The sequence below is a fragment of the Oncorhynchus kisutch genome, linkage group LG11 (genome assembly GCF_002021735.2).
Source record: "Oncorhynchus kisutch isolate 150728-3 linkage group LG11, Okis_V2, whole genome shotgun sequence".
NCBI lineage: Eukaryota > Metazoa > Chordata > Actinopteri > Salmoniformes > Salmonidae > Oncorhynchus > Oncorhynchus kisutch.
Window position 1 is genome coordinate 69748667 of NC_034184.2, and position 18682 is coordinate 69767348.

General features: G+C 44.7%; 2 protein-coding genes across 4 annotated transcripts in view; one reads left to right on the forward strand and one right to left on the reverse strand.

Annotated features, from left to right (window-relative positions):
- LOC109899319 (rho GTPase-activating protein 18-like) overlaps window positions 1-6904 on the forward strand; it is a 48962-nt gene extending 42058 nt beyond the window's left edge. For all 3 annotated transcript variants that reach the window (XM_020494440.2, XM_020494442.2, XM_020494441.2), the window contains exons 10-15: window positions 2776-2858; window positions 4440-4637; window positions 5245-5376; window positions 5605-5732; window positions 5848-5912; window positions 6016-6904. In XM_020494440.2, the coding sequence (XP_020350029.1) occupies window positions 2776-2858; window positions 4440-4637; window positions 5245-5376; window positions 5605-5732; window positions 5848-5912; window positions 6016-6107 (698 nt within the window). In that variant the 3' untranslated portion in view covers window positions 6108-6904. The remainder of the gene's footprint in view (window positions 1-2775; window positions 2859-4439; window positions 4638-5244; window positions 5377-5604; window positions 5733-5847; window positions 5913-6015) is intronic.
- The window catches only part of LOC109900165 (laminin subunit alpha-1), a 75773-nt gene continuing 63889 nt past the window's right edge, over window positions 6799-18682 (reverse strand). The window contains exons 44-57 of the mRNA XM_031836210.1: window positions 18244-18516; window positions 17928-18072; window positions 17599-17740; window positions 17273-17387; window positions 16454-16621; window positions 16158-16309; window positions 15671-15850; window positions 15259-15448; window positions 15017-15123; window positions 12644-12833; window positions 12278-12430; window positions 9896-10049; window positions 9251-9601; window positions 6799-9065 (exon numbers count right to left, since the gene is read on the reverse strand). Of these exons, the coding sequence (XP_031692070.1) occupies window positions 8905-9065; window positions 9251-9601; window positions 9896-10049; window positions 12278-12430; window positions 12644-12833; window positions 15017-15123; window positions 15259-15448; window positions 15671-15850; window positions 16158-16309; window positions 16454-16621; window positions 17273-17387; window positions 17599-17740; window positions 17928-18072; window positions 18244-18516 (2481 nt within the window). The 3' untranslated portion in view covers window positions 6799-8904. The remainder of the gene's footprint in view (window positions 9066-9250; window positions 9602-9895; window positions 10050-12277; window positions 12431-12643; window positions 12834-15016; window positions 15124-15258; window positions 15449-15670; window positions 15851-16157; window positions 16310-16453; window positions 16622-17272; window positions 17388-17598; window positions 17741-17927; window positions 18073-18243; window positions 18517-18682) is intronic.

Consider the following 18682-nt stretch of genomic DNA (forward strand, 5'->3'; position numbering starts at 1 on the left):
TTACATAAGTATTCAGACCCTTTACTCAGTGCTTTGTTGAAGCACCTTTGGCAGCGATTACAGCCTCAAGTCTTCTTGGGTATGATGCTACCATCTTGGCACACCTGTATTTGGGGAGTTGCTCCCATTCTTCTCTGCAGATCCTCTCAAGCTCTGCCAGGTTGGATGGGGAGTGTCGCTGCACAGCTATGTTTAGATCTCTCCAGAGATGTTTGATTGGGTTCAAGTCCGGGCTCTGGCTGGGCCACTCAAGAACATTCAGAGACTTGTCCCGAAGGCACTCCTGCGTTGTCTTGGTTGTGTGCTTATGGTCGTTGTCCTGTTGGAAGGGGAACCTTCGCCCCAGTCTGAGGTCCTGAGTGCTCTGGAGCAGGTTTTCATCAAGGATCTCTCTGTACTTTGCTCCGTTCATCTTTCCCTCAATCCTGACTAGTCTCCCAGTCCCTGCTGCTGAAAAACATCCCCACTGCATGATGCTGCTTCACTGTAGGGATGTTGCCAGGTTTCCTCCAGACAGGATTGTTGGCATTCAGGCCAAAGAGTTCAATCTTGGTTTCATCAGACAAGATAATCTTGTTTCTCATGGTCAGACTTTCTAGGTGCCTTTTGGCAAACTCTAACCGTGCTGTCATTTGCCTTTTACTGAGGAGTGGCTTCCATCTGGCCACTCTACCATAAAGGCCTGATTCGTAGCGTGCTGCAGAGAAGGTTGGACTTCTGGAAGGTTCTCCCATCTCCACAGAGGAACTCTGGAGCTCTGTCAAAGTGACCATCAGGTTCTTGGTCACCTCCCTGACCAAGGCCCTTCTCCCCCGATTGCTCAGTTTGGCCAGGCAGCCTGCTCTAGGAAGAGTCTTGGTGGTTCCAAACTTCTTCCATCTAAGAAGTATGGAGGCCACTGTGTTCTTGGGGACCTTCAATGCTGCAGAAATGTTTTGGTACCCTTCCCCAGATCTGGGCCTTGACACAATCCTGTCTCGGACCTCTACAGACGAATCCTTTGACCTTATATAGACTGGTGTGTGCCTTTCCCAATCATGTCCAATCAATTGAATTTACCACAGGTGGACTCCAATCAAGTTGTAGAAACATCTCAAGGATGATGAATGGAAACAGGATGCACCTGAGCTCAATTTTGAGTCTCATAGTAAAGGGTCTTAATACTTATGGAAATAAGGTATTTATGTTTTTGATTTTAATACATTAGCAAACATTTCTAAAAACCTGTTTTTGCTTTGTCATTATGAGGTAATGTGTGTAGATTGATGAGGAACATGTTTTATTTAATCCATTTTAGAATAAGGCTGTAACGTAACAAAATGTAGAAAATGCGAAGGGGTCTGACTACTTTCTGAATGCACTGTACATATACTAAAATAGCTCTCTGACACCCTTATCTCTACTGACCTGTAGGCAGAGACTAATTATTCAGTCTATTCATACTATATATCACCATGGTTAGCATTGTTTACAGCACATGTAAAATGCACTACATGAACAAAAATATGTGGACACTTACTCATCGAACACTCCAAAATCATGGGCATTAATATGGATTTGGTCCCGCCTGCTATAACAGCAGCAAGTCTTTTCACTAGATGTTGGAACATTGCTTCCATTCAGCTACAAGAGTATTAGTGAGGTCGGGCAGTGATGTTGGGCGATTAGGCCTGGCTCGCAGTCGGCATTCCAATTCATCCCAAAGGTGTCCGATGGGGTTGAGATCAGGGCTCTGTGCAGGCCAGTCAAGTTCTTCCACACTCATCTCGACAAACCATTTCTGTATGGACCTCGCTTTGGAACTAAGGGGCATTGTCATGCTGAAACAGGAAAGGGCCTTCCCCAAACTGTTGCCATAAAGTTTAAATTACAGAATTGTCTAGAATGTTATTGTATGCTATAGCGTTAAGATTTCACTTCATTGGAACTAAGGGACCAAGCCCAAACAGCCGTAGACCATTATTCCTCCTCCACCAAACCTTTGAGTTGGCACTATGCATTCAGACAGGTAGCGTTCTACTGGCATCCGCCAAACTCATATTAGTCTGCCGGACTGTCAGATGGTGAAGCATGATTCATCACTCCAGAGAACTGGTTTCCACTGCTCCAGAGTCCAATGGCTGCGAGCTTTACACCACTCCAGCTGATGCTTGGCATTGCGCATGGTGATCTTAGGCTTGTGTGTGGCTGCTCGACCATGGAAACCTATTTCATGAAGCTCCCGACGAATAATGATAGTGCTGACGTTGCTTGGAACTCGGTAGTGAGTGTTGCAAGCGAGGACAGACAATTTCTACGCTCTTCAGCACTTGCCGGTCCCATTCTGTGAGCTTGTGTGGCTTACCACTTTGCAGATCAGCCATTGTTGCTCCTAGACATTTCCACTACACAATAACAGCACTTACATTTGACAGGGGCAGCTCTAGCAGGGCAGAAATTTGACAAACTGACTTGTAAAGGTGGCATCCTATGATGCTGCCACATTGAAAGTCACTGAGCTCTTCAGTAAGGCCGTTCTACTGCCAGTGTGTGTCTATGGAGATTGCATGGCGGTGTGCTTGATTTTATACACCTGTCGCTCGTGGCTGAAATAGCCAAATCCACTAATTTGAAGGGGTGTCCATATACTTTTGTATATGTTGCTTGTCATTTATGATTAATTTCACATTTTTCTCTTAAATGTACTCTTAACGATGTCAACAACACTTCCACCAGTTGGTAAAGTGAGTGTGTTTGCAGAGATATCAGTGTATTTTCCCCTCTGTCCCTCCTCAGGTGTCTCCTCTCCCAGACACCAGATCCAGGCCCTGCACCTCCTCATCATGCTGCTCCCTGAGCCCAATAGAGACACACTCAAGGTGAGCATGATCTTTGACTAATGCCCCTAAAGGTCAGGGTTCACATCCTTTGTAGCTATCCCAAGACTCATGATCATGGACTGAGAGACTACACTTTCAACTGTGACCTCACAACCCTACACACAAACACACACCTATCCCACATATCCAGTCCTAAAATAGCTCAAATAAGTGCAGGGGCTAAGAATTTATTTTCAATTGGGCAACTGTGTCCAACTATGCATTCCTACGACTCATAAGCCAATAGTCACAACCATGAGTGACTAACATTCCATTCTAAGGGGCGGTTGCCTTCGTAACATGTAAACAACCACGAAGTGTTGCTCAAGCCTCAGTCAAGGCATAATATGATGACTTAACTTGGCACACTTGAAGTGAACTTGAAGAGTAACAACTATGTTTACGTATCGTCCCATGAATGGGTTATTGTCTTTTTATTTATTTTATTTCACCTTTATTTACCCAGGTAGGCTAGTTGAGAACAAGTTCTCATTTGCAACTGCGACCTGGCCAAGATAAAGCATAGCAGTGTGAACAGACAACACAGAGTTACACATGGAGTAAACAATTAACAAGTCAATAACACAGTAGAAAAAAAAGGGGGAGTCTATATACAATGTGTGCAAAATGCATGAGGAGGTATGCGAATGATTACAATTTTGCAGATTAACACTGGAGTGATAAATGATCAGATGATCATGTACAGGTAGAGATATTGGTGTGCAAAAGAGCAGAAAAGTAAATAAATAAAAACAGTATGGGGATGAGGTAGGTGAAAATGGGTGGGCTATTTACCAATAGACTATGTACAGCTGCAGCGATCGGTTAGCTGCTCAGATAGCTGATGTTTGAAGTTGGTGAGGGAGATAAAAGTCTCCAACTTCAGCGATTTTTGCAATTCGTTCCAGTCACAGGCAGCAGAGTACTGGAACGAAAGGCGGCCAAATGAGGTGTTGGCTTTAGGGATGATCAGTGAGATACACCTGCTGGAGCGCGTGCTACGGATGGGTGTTGCCATCGTGACCAGTGAACTGAGATAAGGCGGAGCTTTACCTAGCATGGACTTGTAGATGACCTGGAGCCAGTGGGTCTGGCGACGAATATGTAGCGAGGGCCAGCCGACTAGAGCATACAAGTCGCAGTGGTGGGTGGTATAAGGTGCTTTAGTGACAAAACGGATGGCACTGTGATAGACTGCATCCAGTTTTCTGAGTAGAGTGTTGGAAGCCATTTTGTAGATGACATCGCCGAAGTCGAGGATCGGTAGGATAGTCAGTTTTACTAGGGTAAAGTTTAGTATGAAGTTTAGATAAGAGGTTTTTGAAGGTGTGAAGGGAAAACGGGTGACAACCCTCTGACGTCCTCGCTTCCTGAGTGGACAGTATATAAAATGACGTGTGTAGGATAAGATATGAGATATGTGTTTCAGTATGGGCACATTTTGGATCAGTAGGCCAGAGTTACCCAGTGATTGTGCCAGTGCAAAGGTTGAACCTGTTTTCTTGAAGGAATAAATCTGAAGAGCATACACACACACACACACACAGACAGACCCAGTCTAACCCCTCTGTGCCCCTCTAGGCCCTGTTGGAGTTCCTGAGGAAGGTGGTAGCCTATGAAGAGAAGAACAGGATGAGTCTGTGGAACGTGTCCATGATCGTGGCTCCCAACCTCTTCACCTACCGGGGCAAGAACGCTAAGCAGGAGGAAATGCAGGCGGCAGCCGGGGCGGCCCACCTCGTACGGCTACTCATCACATACCAAGAACTGCTCTGGACCGTGAGTTTGCAACACACACGTACACACGTTCCTTGAACACATAGAGATGGGATACGTTCACACACGACACATTCACTACCCCCAAACATATCTCATCAACAGTCATCTGGCCTCATCAGGACAGACCAGGGTGCTATTCAACTACAGTAGGACTGCAATTTCCCAAATTGGTGGTTGATAGATTACGTCTATACTGCTCCAGCATAGAATCTGCAATTTTAAGACTTCCAGTACAACTTCTGTAATTTTGTTGAACACAAAACTCACTTTCAGTAATTCAAGACAAGTCGTTTTTTATGTAGACCTTGAGCCTGGTTAAACAAGACTGAAAGCTGAGCTCGCCATTGTTGTACTTAAAAACTTTTTTTCATGACAAAACCCATGAGGGAAGTGATCCAGGCGCGTTGTATGAAACGCAAAGAGACAAAGAGCAGCTTGAACCACATCTGGGGACTGCTGCCTGACCTATTAGAATACAATGCATTGGACAATGCATAGAATGTAATGCCACTACAGCCCAAATCACCATGCCCCCAGGCAGACGGGGAGAAAGTGAAGAGAGAGAGGGAGGATAGAGAGATTAATAGGTGTATTGTTCTCTCCTCAGGTGCCCTGCTTTCTCATCTCCCAAGTGAGGAAGTTGAATGAGGCTAGCAAGAAGCCGCCCACCTCAGAGAAGACCAAAAGGAAGCTGCTAATGATGAGGAAGAGGAACGCTGAGAAGACTGAGAGGAGCGAGGTAATGATTACTGACTTTATGGACTCTAAACTACTTTAACCCCAACTTGAAATGGTCAATTAGATGTATTCTCAATGTTAGTTTGACTTGACAACAATAACATAGGCTATTGGGTGTATGCTTGCTCCTGACAGTACCTAATTGGATGCTGTCGCCAGTACCTTTCAGCATGAGGTTTACTCATGTAATGGGACTTGAATTGAAGTTGGGTCTTTTCTTTGTCCACAGTTGACTGACCTCCGAGAAGGGGTCATCAGGGTTCATGCCCCACTACAAGCTAAGATCTCCATGGCGATCCAGTTGGACAACGAGACCAAGGCCAAAGATGTGATGGCGCGCTTCGATTATGAGAACGGGTCAGTGGAGGAAAAGTGATGATTACTTATTTCTTCAAGGCCTCTGTTGATGTTGCTAATGTATACTATAGGGATGTCTGGGTTTATTAAAATCATTATCTTTTTTATCTCGCAGTCTTGGCACCAGAAGCACTAGCCAGAGGCCAGTACAGTATTTGTTTGAGGTCGGAGGAAACATAGGTATGTATGATTACATCCGTTTGACTCAAATTATTTTAAATCAAAGGATTATTGTAATTTCTGTCTTCTTTAATCGAACTAAAACATTAACTTTTCTCTCTAGGCGAGCGCTGCTTGGACCCTGAGACTCACCTACTAGACGTGTACCATGTGAATCCGCACTGTGAATGGCTTTTAAAACCCACGACCACATGAGAACTGAGGACTCACTCACTCAACACAGTCAGCAAACTGAACCACTGCCCTCTTGTGGCCATCTTGGTGAACTGAGCATGCATTTAGACCTTGTTGACTGTAGGTTCAGTTAAGGTTTTATCCCAAACTATGGACCAATAAAAAGAGTGAGAGCTGGAAGATGAACTATGGAGAGAGACATTCTCCTCCTGAAGGAAGGACTCAACATAGGCCATGTTTGTGGGATTGAACCTTATAACAAACTACTAAATAGGACAGAAGCACTATACTCTGACTAGCTGGGTTCTGGATGGAAGTATTTGGAGGTGGGACAGCTTTGTGAAGACATGCCCCACATACGTGACTGACGACATCCCATTGCTTGCCATTTGAATTTTTTTGTGCCAGATATTCACCTACTGGGTCGTTCCACCAATTCAGTGCCTTTTTGAGGACAGTAACTTATTTTACACTACCATTTCACTATTAATGTTCAATGTTTCTTTTGAAAAATGATTTTTGAAAGGAATAGTCTCGCCACATTAAAACGAGTGTTCAGTTTACGTAAAATGAGGGACAGACTAATCACATGAAATAATAATCTTCAGAAATGACTTTGTCAAAGCAACAAAATAGCACGGTTTTACAAGGATGGTGAAATGTTGAGGTTCAGTTGCTTAAAATGTTCTGAAAATCAGAGGGTGCAAGGAGGGACACTAGCAAGTCTTTATTTACATGAAAAATCTGATTGATTGAATTTTCCATGTGGTTTATATCAAAGGGCACTTCATTTAATAAAACAGGCTTTTAAAATGCAATATTGTTGCACAATTTCTACATAAAATATGAAAAGGATGCAAAAGGAACTCTTCGTGGAACGACCCTGCTACAGAGGCCATGGACACAATAACAGACCATGTGTACCACTTCATGCAAGACCCAGTTAACATTTACTTGCTATATTTATACCACAAATTTATCCTGATAATTGTATTATTACACATACTCCATATAACTTTTTTATCATTTATAAGAGCAGAATGTTGATTGCAAAAATATTGGGAGTGAGGAGATTCAGAAGACTAGCAGTTTGGGTTGTTGAGTTCATGATGGTGAGGGACAAGTGGAGATCGGAGAGACCTGATACTGAATACAGACATTGGCTCTGTCTGAAACTTTGTTACATGGTCTCCTGTCCTGCTGACCGCTGATCGGTGTCTAGAACTGATCAGGACAAGGCAGGTGAAAACAACATAGTGGTCATCAAGGACATGAGATAAGGAGAGGAAGCGGTTTCAGAGTACTGAGACGCAGGCCCACATCAGAACTGTGACCAACGATTCAGGCCATTGTTCAGCCCACCTTCTTTGCTTTTTGGATTTGCATGTTGAGCACTAATATAAAAAGGTCCAGAACTCAAACATCTCCCTCCTGACACATCTCCCCACCCCAATGGACTGTGAATGTTGTACCTGTGACTTGTAGAAAACAATGTACACACTACACTATGACTTAACAACCCTTTCAACCCTACCTGTATGCCCAGTCTACATCAGAGACATGCATTACTAATGAACTAAACTGACTGCATGCCTGGAGAGTGCTTACAATACTTTAATGAAGGAAAGGAGGCATAGTGGCCATAAAAAAAGGCCCTTCATAACAGTGTTAGCCTGGCTTCCAAACTGATTTCATTACATTTCACCATCGTTTCTTTCCAAACGATGGTAAGAGCAGTGTTCAGTCTGGTTTAACCAGGCTAGCCCTCGCTTGCTTATTACTTGCAGGGCGTGTATGTTTTAGCCCAATCAACCTCTCTCCACTTTATTTTACTCTGTGGTCTTAGTAGTTCAATGTTTGCCTGTGCCTTGGTTGTCAACCTGTGGGTTTTGTTGTTTAAGTATTCTGTGCTTCCAAATGAACCTGTGGCAATTGTGTCAACAAGACAAAGGTCGTAATGTTGATTTGACTTTGCGCAGGACTTTTTAAAATGATTTATCCTTCCAAAGCCAGTGTGTAAACATTTTTTGTAAATGATTGTGCACCATAGACTCTTACTATGTGTGTATTTTCTGTATATAGAATACTGATTTAGCACTTTTTTGTATTTTTTATTTGCATTTATTTTATGAATATTATTTGACCACTGTTGACAGTTTTGTCCAAGTGGCACAATGTATCTGACACAGTAACAACTGAATATAATGTCAAGTTAAAAATGGACTTGTCTTTCTCTCTTGCCAGAACTGTGTTGTGAAATATGTTAGGGAAAAGATCAGCTCAGTTTCTCCCCCAAAATAGCATGACCACTAAATTCAGAACATTATTCTGCAGGTACTCCTGAGAAACTATGCAGAAAGACAAACAGACATGGTATAGAGCGGAAAACATCAGAAGGATGACCGCTTTGGAAGCAGCTTTGACAAGCATGTTATGCACTGCATAATATGTGGGCAGACCTATAGTAATAGAGCCTACAGATCAACTATGACTTTGATATTGATATTTTTTTAAGTATTTTATTAGCAAATATTAATTTTCTAGAACATCGCATATAAAAACTAAGACATTCTATTGTCCAATTAATTTGGGGGAGTCAAAATGCACGAAAGAACATGAACACCAACACAGAAAATGAGTTGATAAAAAAACAAACATTTTCACATTGACCAAACATTACTTCAATCTTTCTTTCCAAAACATTACAAATGGAAGTCATTTCATAGGTCAAATTTCAATGGTCAAATCACAGGGTCATAGCGTTAGATATGGAATGGTTTGGTATGGCTGGTAAAGTTCTGGTATGGTTGTGGCAAGGTTATATGGCGGTGCTAGGGCAGGAGTGGGGTGACACTCCTTGGAGGGTGAAGGCAGTACTGAAGTCCAGGATGTTGGTCATGTGACCCTTGATCAAGCGGATGTTACGCATACAACCACGGAACGGCATTCTGGATGTCAGGCAGTTCTGTTTCACGCCGACTGTAAACAAAAAGAGAGAGCGAGGTCAATACATGGGTGCTAACAAATTCATTTACTTGACACTGGAATTGATCAACATCAAAGCAAAGGGGTGACAAAGGCCCAGTCCAGTGAAGTGTCTTGCATTTAGGGTATAGGGGCTGTTTGTGGAAAGAGACTGAAGGTTTTATAGAGGGGGAACGTACCAGGGAAGCCTCCCACGTAGACCGGGTCCTTGGTCTCAGCCGAGGTGGACTGGGGGTGGGGGTTGTCGGTGAGCACCGTGACTCCGTCCACAGTCAGACTCAGAGCGTTCTTGGTCTTCTTTGCCAGAAGGGTGTGCCAGAGACCGTCACACAGCCACCAGCCCAGCCGCGAAGTGGCCGACACCCGCCCGGCACCGTTGTTCACGTGGAACACCGCCTGTCCGTTGGCTAGCTCCAGCCCGATGGCGTCCACCTTGGCACTGCTGACCCCAAGGAGGACTCCATCTGACACTGTGCTGCGGAACTCCAGAGAGACCTCCATATCTGAGCCCACTTTGTACCCATTCTTTACTGCAGGGGACAAACCATAACGAACCAGTTTACATCACTATGTCATACAGTCAAGGAGGGCACATTAAGGCACTCCCATTCATGTTTTTAAACAGTTAAATGTAGCTATGCATTGAGCTTGTTAAAATGATCTCATCCTAAGCATTATTCTGGTTGAAAATCTATCAGAAAGGATGTGGAAATGTTTACTTTTTAAATATAGTTGGCAGAAAAATGTTAAATGGCTTTTTTTGTGTTTTTCGCTTCACAAAGACTTCGGCTTGAAGTATGGAGTTTATGGGCGTTAGGACTCACTCAGAGCAGCGTATCCACTCCCATTGAAGAAGGTCCCGTCCTGGGCTGCGGTGAAGCAGTACGCAGTGGATTGTTCAGACACTGGACTCTGGGTGTTCAACTTAACACTGTTCAGCAACACCTTCTGGATGCAGCCTGCCAAACTATGGGTCACCTGCATGAGGGAATATAAATATTAACATTTGGGGTTGTGGATAAACATTTACTCAGCAGAAAATGTACCACCTGCTTTCAACACAAACAATTACATACAAACTATATTTCAGCATGAATAGCAAGTACACTGACTATACCAAACATTAGGAATACCTTGCTAATATTGAGTTGCACCCCCTTAGCCCTCAGAACAGCCTCAATTTGTTGGGGCATGGACTGTACAGTAGTGGCCAAAAGTTTTGAGAATGACACAAATATTAATTTTCACAAAGTCTGCTGCCTCAGTGTGTATGATGGCAATTTGCATATACTCCAGAATGTTATGAAGAGTGATCAGATGAATTGCAATTAATTGCAAAGTCCCTCTTTGCCATGCAAATGAACTGAATCCCCCCCAAAACATTTCCACTGCATTTAAACCCTGCCACAAAAGGACCAGCTGACATCATTTTAGTGATTCTCTCGTTAACACAGGTATGAGCGTTGACGAGGACAAGGCTGGATATCACTCTTGTCATGCTGATTGAGTTGAAAGCTTCAAAAGGAGGGTGGTGGTTGGAATCATTTTTCTTCTTCTGTCAATCATTGTTACCTGCAAGGAAACACGTCCCGTCATCATTGCTTTGCACAAAAAGGGCTTCACAGGCAAGGATATTGCTGCCAGTAAGATTGCACCTAAATCAACCATTTATCGGATCATCAAGAACTTCAAGGAGAGCGGTTAAATTGTTGTGAAGAAGGCTTCAGGGCGCCCAAGAAAGTCCAGCAAGCGCCAGGACCGTCTTCTAAAGTTGATTCAGCTGCGGGATCGGGGCACCACCAGTACAGAGCTTGCTCAGGAAGGTGTGAGTGCATCTACACGCACAGTGAGGCGAAGCCTTTTGGAGGATGGCCTGGTATCAAGAAGGGCTGGAAAAAGGGCAGGAAAGGGCAGGAAAAGGGCAGGAAAAACATCAGGGACAGACTGATATTCTGCAAAAGGTACAGGGATTGGACTGCTGAGGACTGGGGTAAAGTCATTTTCTCAGATGAATCCCCTTTCCGATTGTTTGGGGCATCTAGAAAAAAGCTTGTCCGGAGAAGACAAGGTGAGAGCTACCATCAGTCCTGTGTCATGCCAACAGTAAAGCATCCTGAGACCATTCATGTGTGGGGTTGCTTCTCAGCCAAGGGAGTGGGCTCACTCACAATTTTGCCTAAGAACACAGCCATGAATTAAGAACGGTACCAACACATCCTCCAAGAGCAACTTCTCCCAACCATCTAGGAACAGTTTGGTGACGATCAATGCCTTTTCCAGCATGATGGAGCACCTTGCCATAAGGCAAAAGTGATAACTAAGTGGCTCGGGGAACAAAACATCGATATTTTGGGTCCATGGAAAGGAAACTCCTCAGACCTTAATCCCATTGACAACTTGTGGTCAATCCACAAGAGGTGGGTGGACAAACAAAACCCCACAAATTCTGACAAACTCCAAGCATTGATTATACAAGAATGGGCTGCCATCAGTCAGGATGTGGCCCAGAAGTTAATTGACAGCATGCCATGGCAGATTGCAGAGGTCTTGAAAAAGAAGGGTCAACACTGTAAATATTGACTCTTTGCATCAGCTTCATGTAATTGTCGATAAAAAGCCTCTGACACTTATGAGATGCTTGTAATTATACTTCATTATTCCATAGTAACGTCTGACAAAAATATCTAAAGACACTGAGGCAGCAGACTTTGTGCAAATGTATATTTGTGTCAACTTTTGGACACGACTCTACAAGGTGTCGAAAGCTTGCCACAGCGTTGCTGGCCCATGTTGGCTCCAATGCTTCCCACAGTTGTCTAAAGTTGGCTGGATGTCCTTTGGGTGCTGGACCATTCTTGATACACACGGGAAACTGTTGAGTCTGAAAAACTCAGCAGCGTTGCAGTTCTTGACACAAACCGGTGGGCCTGGCACCTACTACCATACCCTGTTCAAAGGCACTTACAGTAAATATTGTGTCTTGCCCATTCACCCTCTGAATGGCACACATACACAATCCATGGCTCAATGTTTATAAAATCCTTTAACCTGTCTCCTCCCCTTCATCTACACTGATTCGAAGGTGATTTAACAAGTGACATCAATAAGGGATCATAGCTTTCATCTGGTCAGTCTGTCATGGAAAGAGCAGGTGTTCTTAATGTTTTGTACAATCAGTGCATGTTGTGTGTTGTAGTTGAACTTACATTGCCTATCTTCTTGGCGGTGTAGGTCTGGGGAAGTCCTCCCAGATACAGCTTGTTCTCCACATCCAGAGTGTTTCCTTTAGCCGGCACTGGAGTTGACGGCTGGCCGTCGACACTGAGAACCACACTCTTCTTATTGAAGTCCGTCTTCACCTGGACACCCACAGATACACCACAGGGTTGGGGAGAGTCATGACAACCTGCATGGTAATATCACTGCTTTCAGTTATGATCTGAAACCAACTTGAATTGTGACATACTTGGGCTTTTGTATTCATTAATGATATTGTTATGCGTCCCCTGAATCGACAACAATCACTGCAATCTATTATCGCTCTTGGCCCAGAAGGGCATATAGTCACTAACTGTGTGCCACTGGCCGTCGTTGACGGGCACAGGGAAGGTGGCGGTGGCGGGGCCGCTGCCCTTGTCACAGGTGAAGAACAGATGTCCTCCCAGCAGCTGCAGAGTGGCGTAGTCCATCTGGTTGGCGTGGGCCATGTAGTAGATCAAACCACTCTGGGTATAGGTACGCACCGACAGCTCCAGAGAGAAACTGTCACGAAGAGAAGCGAGAAGAGACATGAAGTATTTAAGCTACTGACAAAGCTATATTTTGAGTTAGCTGTGATTTACTGTAAGATAAAGACATTTGTTAATGGTTTGGTAGACCTATAAATAGGCAATGAATGGATATGACAATTTGTGGATAATTGTCAATAATACACAATTGAAGTGGACATTTGTTTAGGAGTACCAACCAATCTCATAATAATCATATATTGATGAATGCAACCACCAACCAAAAATATGTATCACAACATGTTTGGAATGACAATAGGAGTTGGCAAGAGCATAAGCAGATCTGGGATCAGGCTAATTGAACTGTGCCTTCCTCTCAATCACAAACAATGTAGGCTACAGTGAAACACTTGAGAAGCTAAGTCAATAGGAATGTGTAACATTAGCCCTGCTCGTTTCCAAGCAGTGCCGGAGTGCCTGGTGAATAATAAATATTTAAACAAAGAGAATGGGCCACAGCCGAGACAGGAAATTAGGTAGACCTTGGGGAGGCTATTATAATTCTTCTCTTTAATGAAGAGATATGCACTCATGCTCAGAGAAAAGCAATCAACGATGATGGCCTTGAGCGTTTTTTGCAATTCACTATCCTGTATGTTACACGACATGGCCAAAAGTAAGGGGACACTTGCTCATCGAACATCTCATTCCTAAATCATGGGCATTAATATGGAGTCGGTCCCCCCTTTGCTGCTATAACAGCCTCCACTCTTCTGGGATGGTTTTCCACTAGATGTTGGAACATTGCTGCAGGGACTTGCTTCCATTCAGCTACAAGAGCATTAGTGAGGTAGGGCACTGATGTTGGGCGATATGGCCTGGCTCGCAGTCGGCGTTCCAATTCATCCCAAAGGTGTTCGATGGGGTTGAGGTCAGGGTTCTGTGCAGGCCAGTCAAGTTCTTCCACACCAATCTTGACAAAGCATTTCTGTATGGACCTCGCTTTGGAACTAAGGGACCTAGACGAACCAAGAAAAACAGCCCCAGAGAATTATTCCTCCTCCACCAAACTGTACAGTTGGCACTATGCATTGGTAGTGTTCTCCTGGCATCCGCCAAACCCAGATTTGTCCGTCGGACTGGCAGATGGTGAGGCGTGATTCATCACTCCAGAGAACGCATTTCCACTCCTCCAGAGTCCAATGCGGCAAGCTTGACACCACTTCAGCCGACGCTTGGCATTGCGCATGGTGATCTTAGGTTTGTGTGCGGCTGCACGGCCATCAAAACCCATTTCAAAAGCTCCCGACTCCACTTTGTCCATGGATTGGGGAGTGATGATTTTCACCTGTGAGGGGAGAAGGAGAGAAAAGAAACACACACACAGGATACACACACACACAGGATAACTGTATCCGTAACAACAGCCACGACACCCCTTCTTCCATGTGTCTCTTAGGGTCAATCTACAATGAGTTTGGTAAGTTTTATTTTTGTAATAAAACGTTGCTTCCAGAGCCAGTTTGGAACTTGGTAGAAAACAGATGATTTTTACACGCTACAAACTTCAGCACTCTGCGGTCCTGTTCTGTGAGCTTGTGTGGCCTACCACTTTGCGGCTGAGCTGTTGTTGCTCCTTCACAATAACAGCACTTACAGTTGACTGGGGCAGCTCTAGGGCGGAAATTTGACAAACTGACTTGGCATGACGGTGCCATGTTGAAAGTCACTGAGCTATTCAGTATGGGCCATTCTACTGGCAATGTTTGTCTATGGTGATTGCATGGCTGTGTGCTCAATTTTATACAGCTGAAATAGCCGAATCCACTTATTTGAAGGAGTGTCCACATACACTGCATGGCCAAATGTATAGGCGTATGCTCTCCATTACAGGAAGAGTACTTAGTATGATGTTTGTAGAGCACACCAAGGCAAAGTATTAGCTAAGCAGCTAGAGCACCTTCCTACGCCATTTCAATGTACTGGAATGCTGGCTTGAACCGGTTTTACACAACTAGCTATGGGCCAACTGATATCAAGGCTAACATGACTCAAATTAGATACAACACTATGAAGTGAGAATCCCTAAAGAAATGAATATAGAATTGTGACAATCATAGAAATGACATAGAATATAATCTCTATGATAAAAACCATGCTGTGCCATCTGACATGTTTTGGAGAGGGTAGTTCAACGAGCCAGCTGTCAGTACTGACCTCCTCCTCACTGTGTTGGGGTTGATGCTGAGGACCATGTGACTGTGTCTGGAGATGCCAAACTGCTGGGCTTCTGGGATGGATGAGGTGTTGTCCATCGATGCACACTGGAGACAAACAGAGGGAACACAGAACATTGACGGACAACACGAGGAACTATCTGTGACAACATGGTGACCTGTTTGAAGAGCTGTAGCACAGTAAATCCCAACAGATAAGAGGTGTGTGTGTGTCTGCTGTACCGTGAGTGTGCCGGGGGTGAGCGCGCTGAGCTGGCCGGGGGGTGGTGAAGGGGTTCTGGCAGGGTCCGGAGTGGGCTCGGCATCTAGGTCAGTGTCATCAGGTAGGAGGACCCTTTTAGGTCTCTCCTCCAATAGACAGCTGTCCATGTCCACGTTGTGGTACCTCACAGCAGCTGACAGGTCCAACAACCTATAGGGACACAGCACAACATGGGTCAGACCAAAGAGTAACCATGAAGGCCCCAATTGAGGAAGGATGCCATACTCCTTGTTACCAGCGACCCCAAAAAATATTCCTCGAGATAATGCTTAGTCTTGCAAAAGTACTTATGGCATCCTCGATTAAAAACATCAATTACTCCAGCACAGTGTGACAAATGAAGTATCGTTGTGTATTGGGTGTGTGACTCACTTGGAGTCCAGGGCCAGGTTCCTGATGCAGCCGTAGAAGGAGGAGGTGGTTCGGAGCAGCCCGGCGCCCTCTCCTGGTGGGACTCCGCCCATGTACAGAGAGGTGAGGGTCAGAGAGGCCTTCTCCGAGGACAGACGTACCATCTCCTGGTGGTCCTCATCCACTAGTACAACCAGCATCCTGGATGGATGACACACGCAGTGGTAAGTTACTACGTGTCAATAATAACAACGCAGTGCTATTCATCTTAGAATAGACTTCTTGTATATTAATCCCATGGCAGTTGTTATATATATCCATCCTATGTACAACATCAGCATAGAAAGTTCTTGAATCAGGTCACAGACAACACGACAAAGGCAGAGATCATTTTGTGTGCGGAAGTATAGTTTCAAATGACATTATTTATAATGACTGAGCCATCCATCAGCATGAAATCATGACAGATGTTACAGGTTAATCAGTCCCTCTTCCTGGTGCCACTCACTTCCTGTTCCTCTGCAAGATGACCGAGTGCTCCTGTCCGTCACTGAAACTCCCAGAGCGTGATTTGACCACAACCTTGTGGACGCTCCCGCCCTCTGCCATGTTGACATGAACCTCCAAGCGCCCCGAAATCAGCATGACTGCCAGGAAGGGCTGGACACAAACACACAGAAAACATGGTCAATATGCGGTTGAACCATAAGTGACTTTGGCAACATTATAAAGATTTATTACGAATGAACATGTATGAGCTCTTATAATGTCTAATTGTTTATCACAGTATATCTGTGGCCTTACCTGGCGAGCCTGTCTGCTTTTGCGGGTGCCTGCCTTGCTGAAGCCTGCCAGGATTATGCCAGTGTCATTGCGGGTAGAGAAGGAGGCCAACAGCTCCCCCTGGGGGTCGAGAGACACAGACGGCAACTCCACATAGCCCTCTCTCAGTACAGACACACTGCGGATGGGCTGGAACACACACACACACACAAGTTACTCATAGGGAATATGGAAAGTCTTTTTGCATTCAGTGTAAGATGACTCAACAATATGCCATTATCATGTACAGCTGGGCATCTTCCTCTTTACAGAAATCGACAACAGCAAAATTAAAATGCCAAGGCTGTCACTGTCACTATTCACTCTTCCCAATATTGATGAGTCTACCTTTATTTGTCTAGAGAGGAAGAAGGCCCCTGAAGAAAGGTTCATTACTTTCAGCCTTTCTTACCACTAACACACAGCCTTTCTTACCACTAACACAGCCTTTCTTACCACTAACACACAGCCTTTCTTACCACTAACACACAGCCTTTCTTACCACTAACACACAGCCTTTCTTACCTCTAACACACAGCCTTTCTTACCTCTAACTCACAGCCTTTCTTACCACTAACACACAGCCTTTCTTACCTCTAACACACAGCCTTTCTTACCACTAACACACAGCCTTTCTTACCTCTAACACACAGCCTTTCTTACCTCTAACACACAGCCTTTCTTACCACTAACACACAGCCTTTCTTACCTCTAACACACAGCCTTTCTTACCACTAACACACAGCCTTTCTTACCTCTAACACACAGCCTTTCTTACCTTTAACACACAGCCTTTCTTACCTCTAACACACAGCCTTTCTTGACACCATAGGAGTCTCGGAGCAGGTCAAAGTTGGAGCGGGCAATCTCCATGTTTTTGATGCAGCCCACATAGGACCGTGCTACTACTTGTCTCCTGCAAAAATAATTACATTCACAATTTACCTCGCTTATTTTACTTAATGTAGAAAAAAAATACCAAAATACACCAATTCACACACTAAGCTCAATATTTACATAATGCAATAGGAGCTCCACAAAAATATATTAATGACCGCAATACAAATGCATATCAGCTAGGAATATCTTGCAGGTAGGTGAAGTATGCGCCAAAGTAGTTCCAGTACCTGATAGGGCGAGACATGGGCAGTCCCCCGATGTAGATTGGGTCCAGGTCGGAGCGGTTGAGGTCGGAGGCGGTCCCAGGAGACTCCGCCTCCATGATCTCTTTCTCTGATGAGTTGTCTGCCGCCATCACCGCCATATAAACTAGGAGGGGAGAGATACAATACTTTACATGACATAGACATTATACCAGGTTAACTACAACACAATAGGGGTATGAATAGTGTGTCCATAAAGTGCAAGGGAGAAATGAGAAGAAGAATATGTGACCCCAACATTGTTTAGTTGTCAACTCTACCCTATAAATATGAGCCTATGACCTTTGACCCACCTTTGCGTTTGTTCCTCTGCAGGGTGATCTTGTACCAGCTGCCGGTGTTGTAGGCTTTGTTGGAGGTGAGGGTCAGAGGGCCAGAGCCCAGTTCAAAGGTCAGACGCACTTGGCCCTCCACCAGCTCAATGGACAGGAAGTCCCTCTGGAATGACAAATATACACATCAATCTATCAATTCATCTTTATTGTCCCCATAGGGGAATTTAGTTACATCAGAGGATAATAGCTGACCACTATGTGCTAACTAGGCTATAAATACAGACTGTTCAGTGTGGTTGTAGTGTGTGTGTGTGTGGGCCAGCAGGGGGCGTACCGTGCCGTTGGAGGCCAAGTAGAGCAGCAGGCCGTTGGGAGAGAGGGTCTTGAACAGCATGACGATGGAAGTGGATGTGGAGCGGAGGGGTTTCTCTACCACTGAGTAGCCACTGCCATCAAAGTGGAAGGACGTCTCCTCCGTCTGCGGACTCATGAAGCAGCCGCGACACTGGCCCTCCCTCTCAGCGTAGTTCCACAGCCCGATGTTCTTCTCGTTGAGCGACGCCTCCCCCATACAGCCCTTAAACTGTGTCATTTTCACCACAGAGGACTGTAGACACAAAATAGATTGAATCAGTTGTGTTAGATTACACTGTTTTATTAGTGGAGGAAACATCATGAAAGATGTTGACTCATCTTGAATTGAATGAGTTCAAGTTCTCAAGGACCCAAGGTGCTGTCTAGAACCATGGCTGAGTGAAAAACCCCAAGACAGA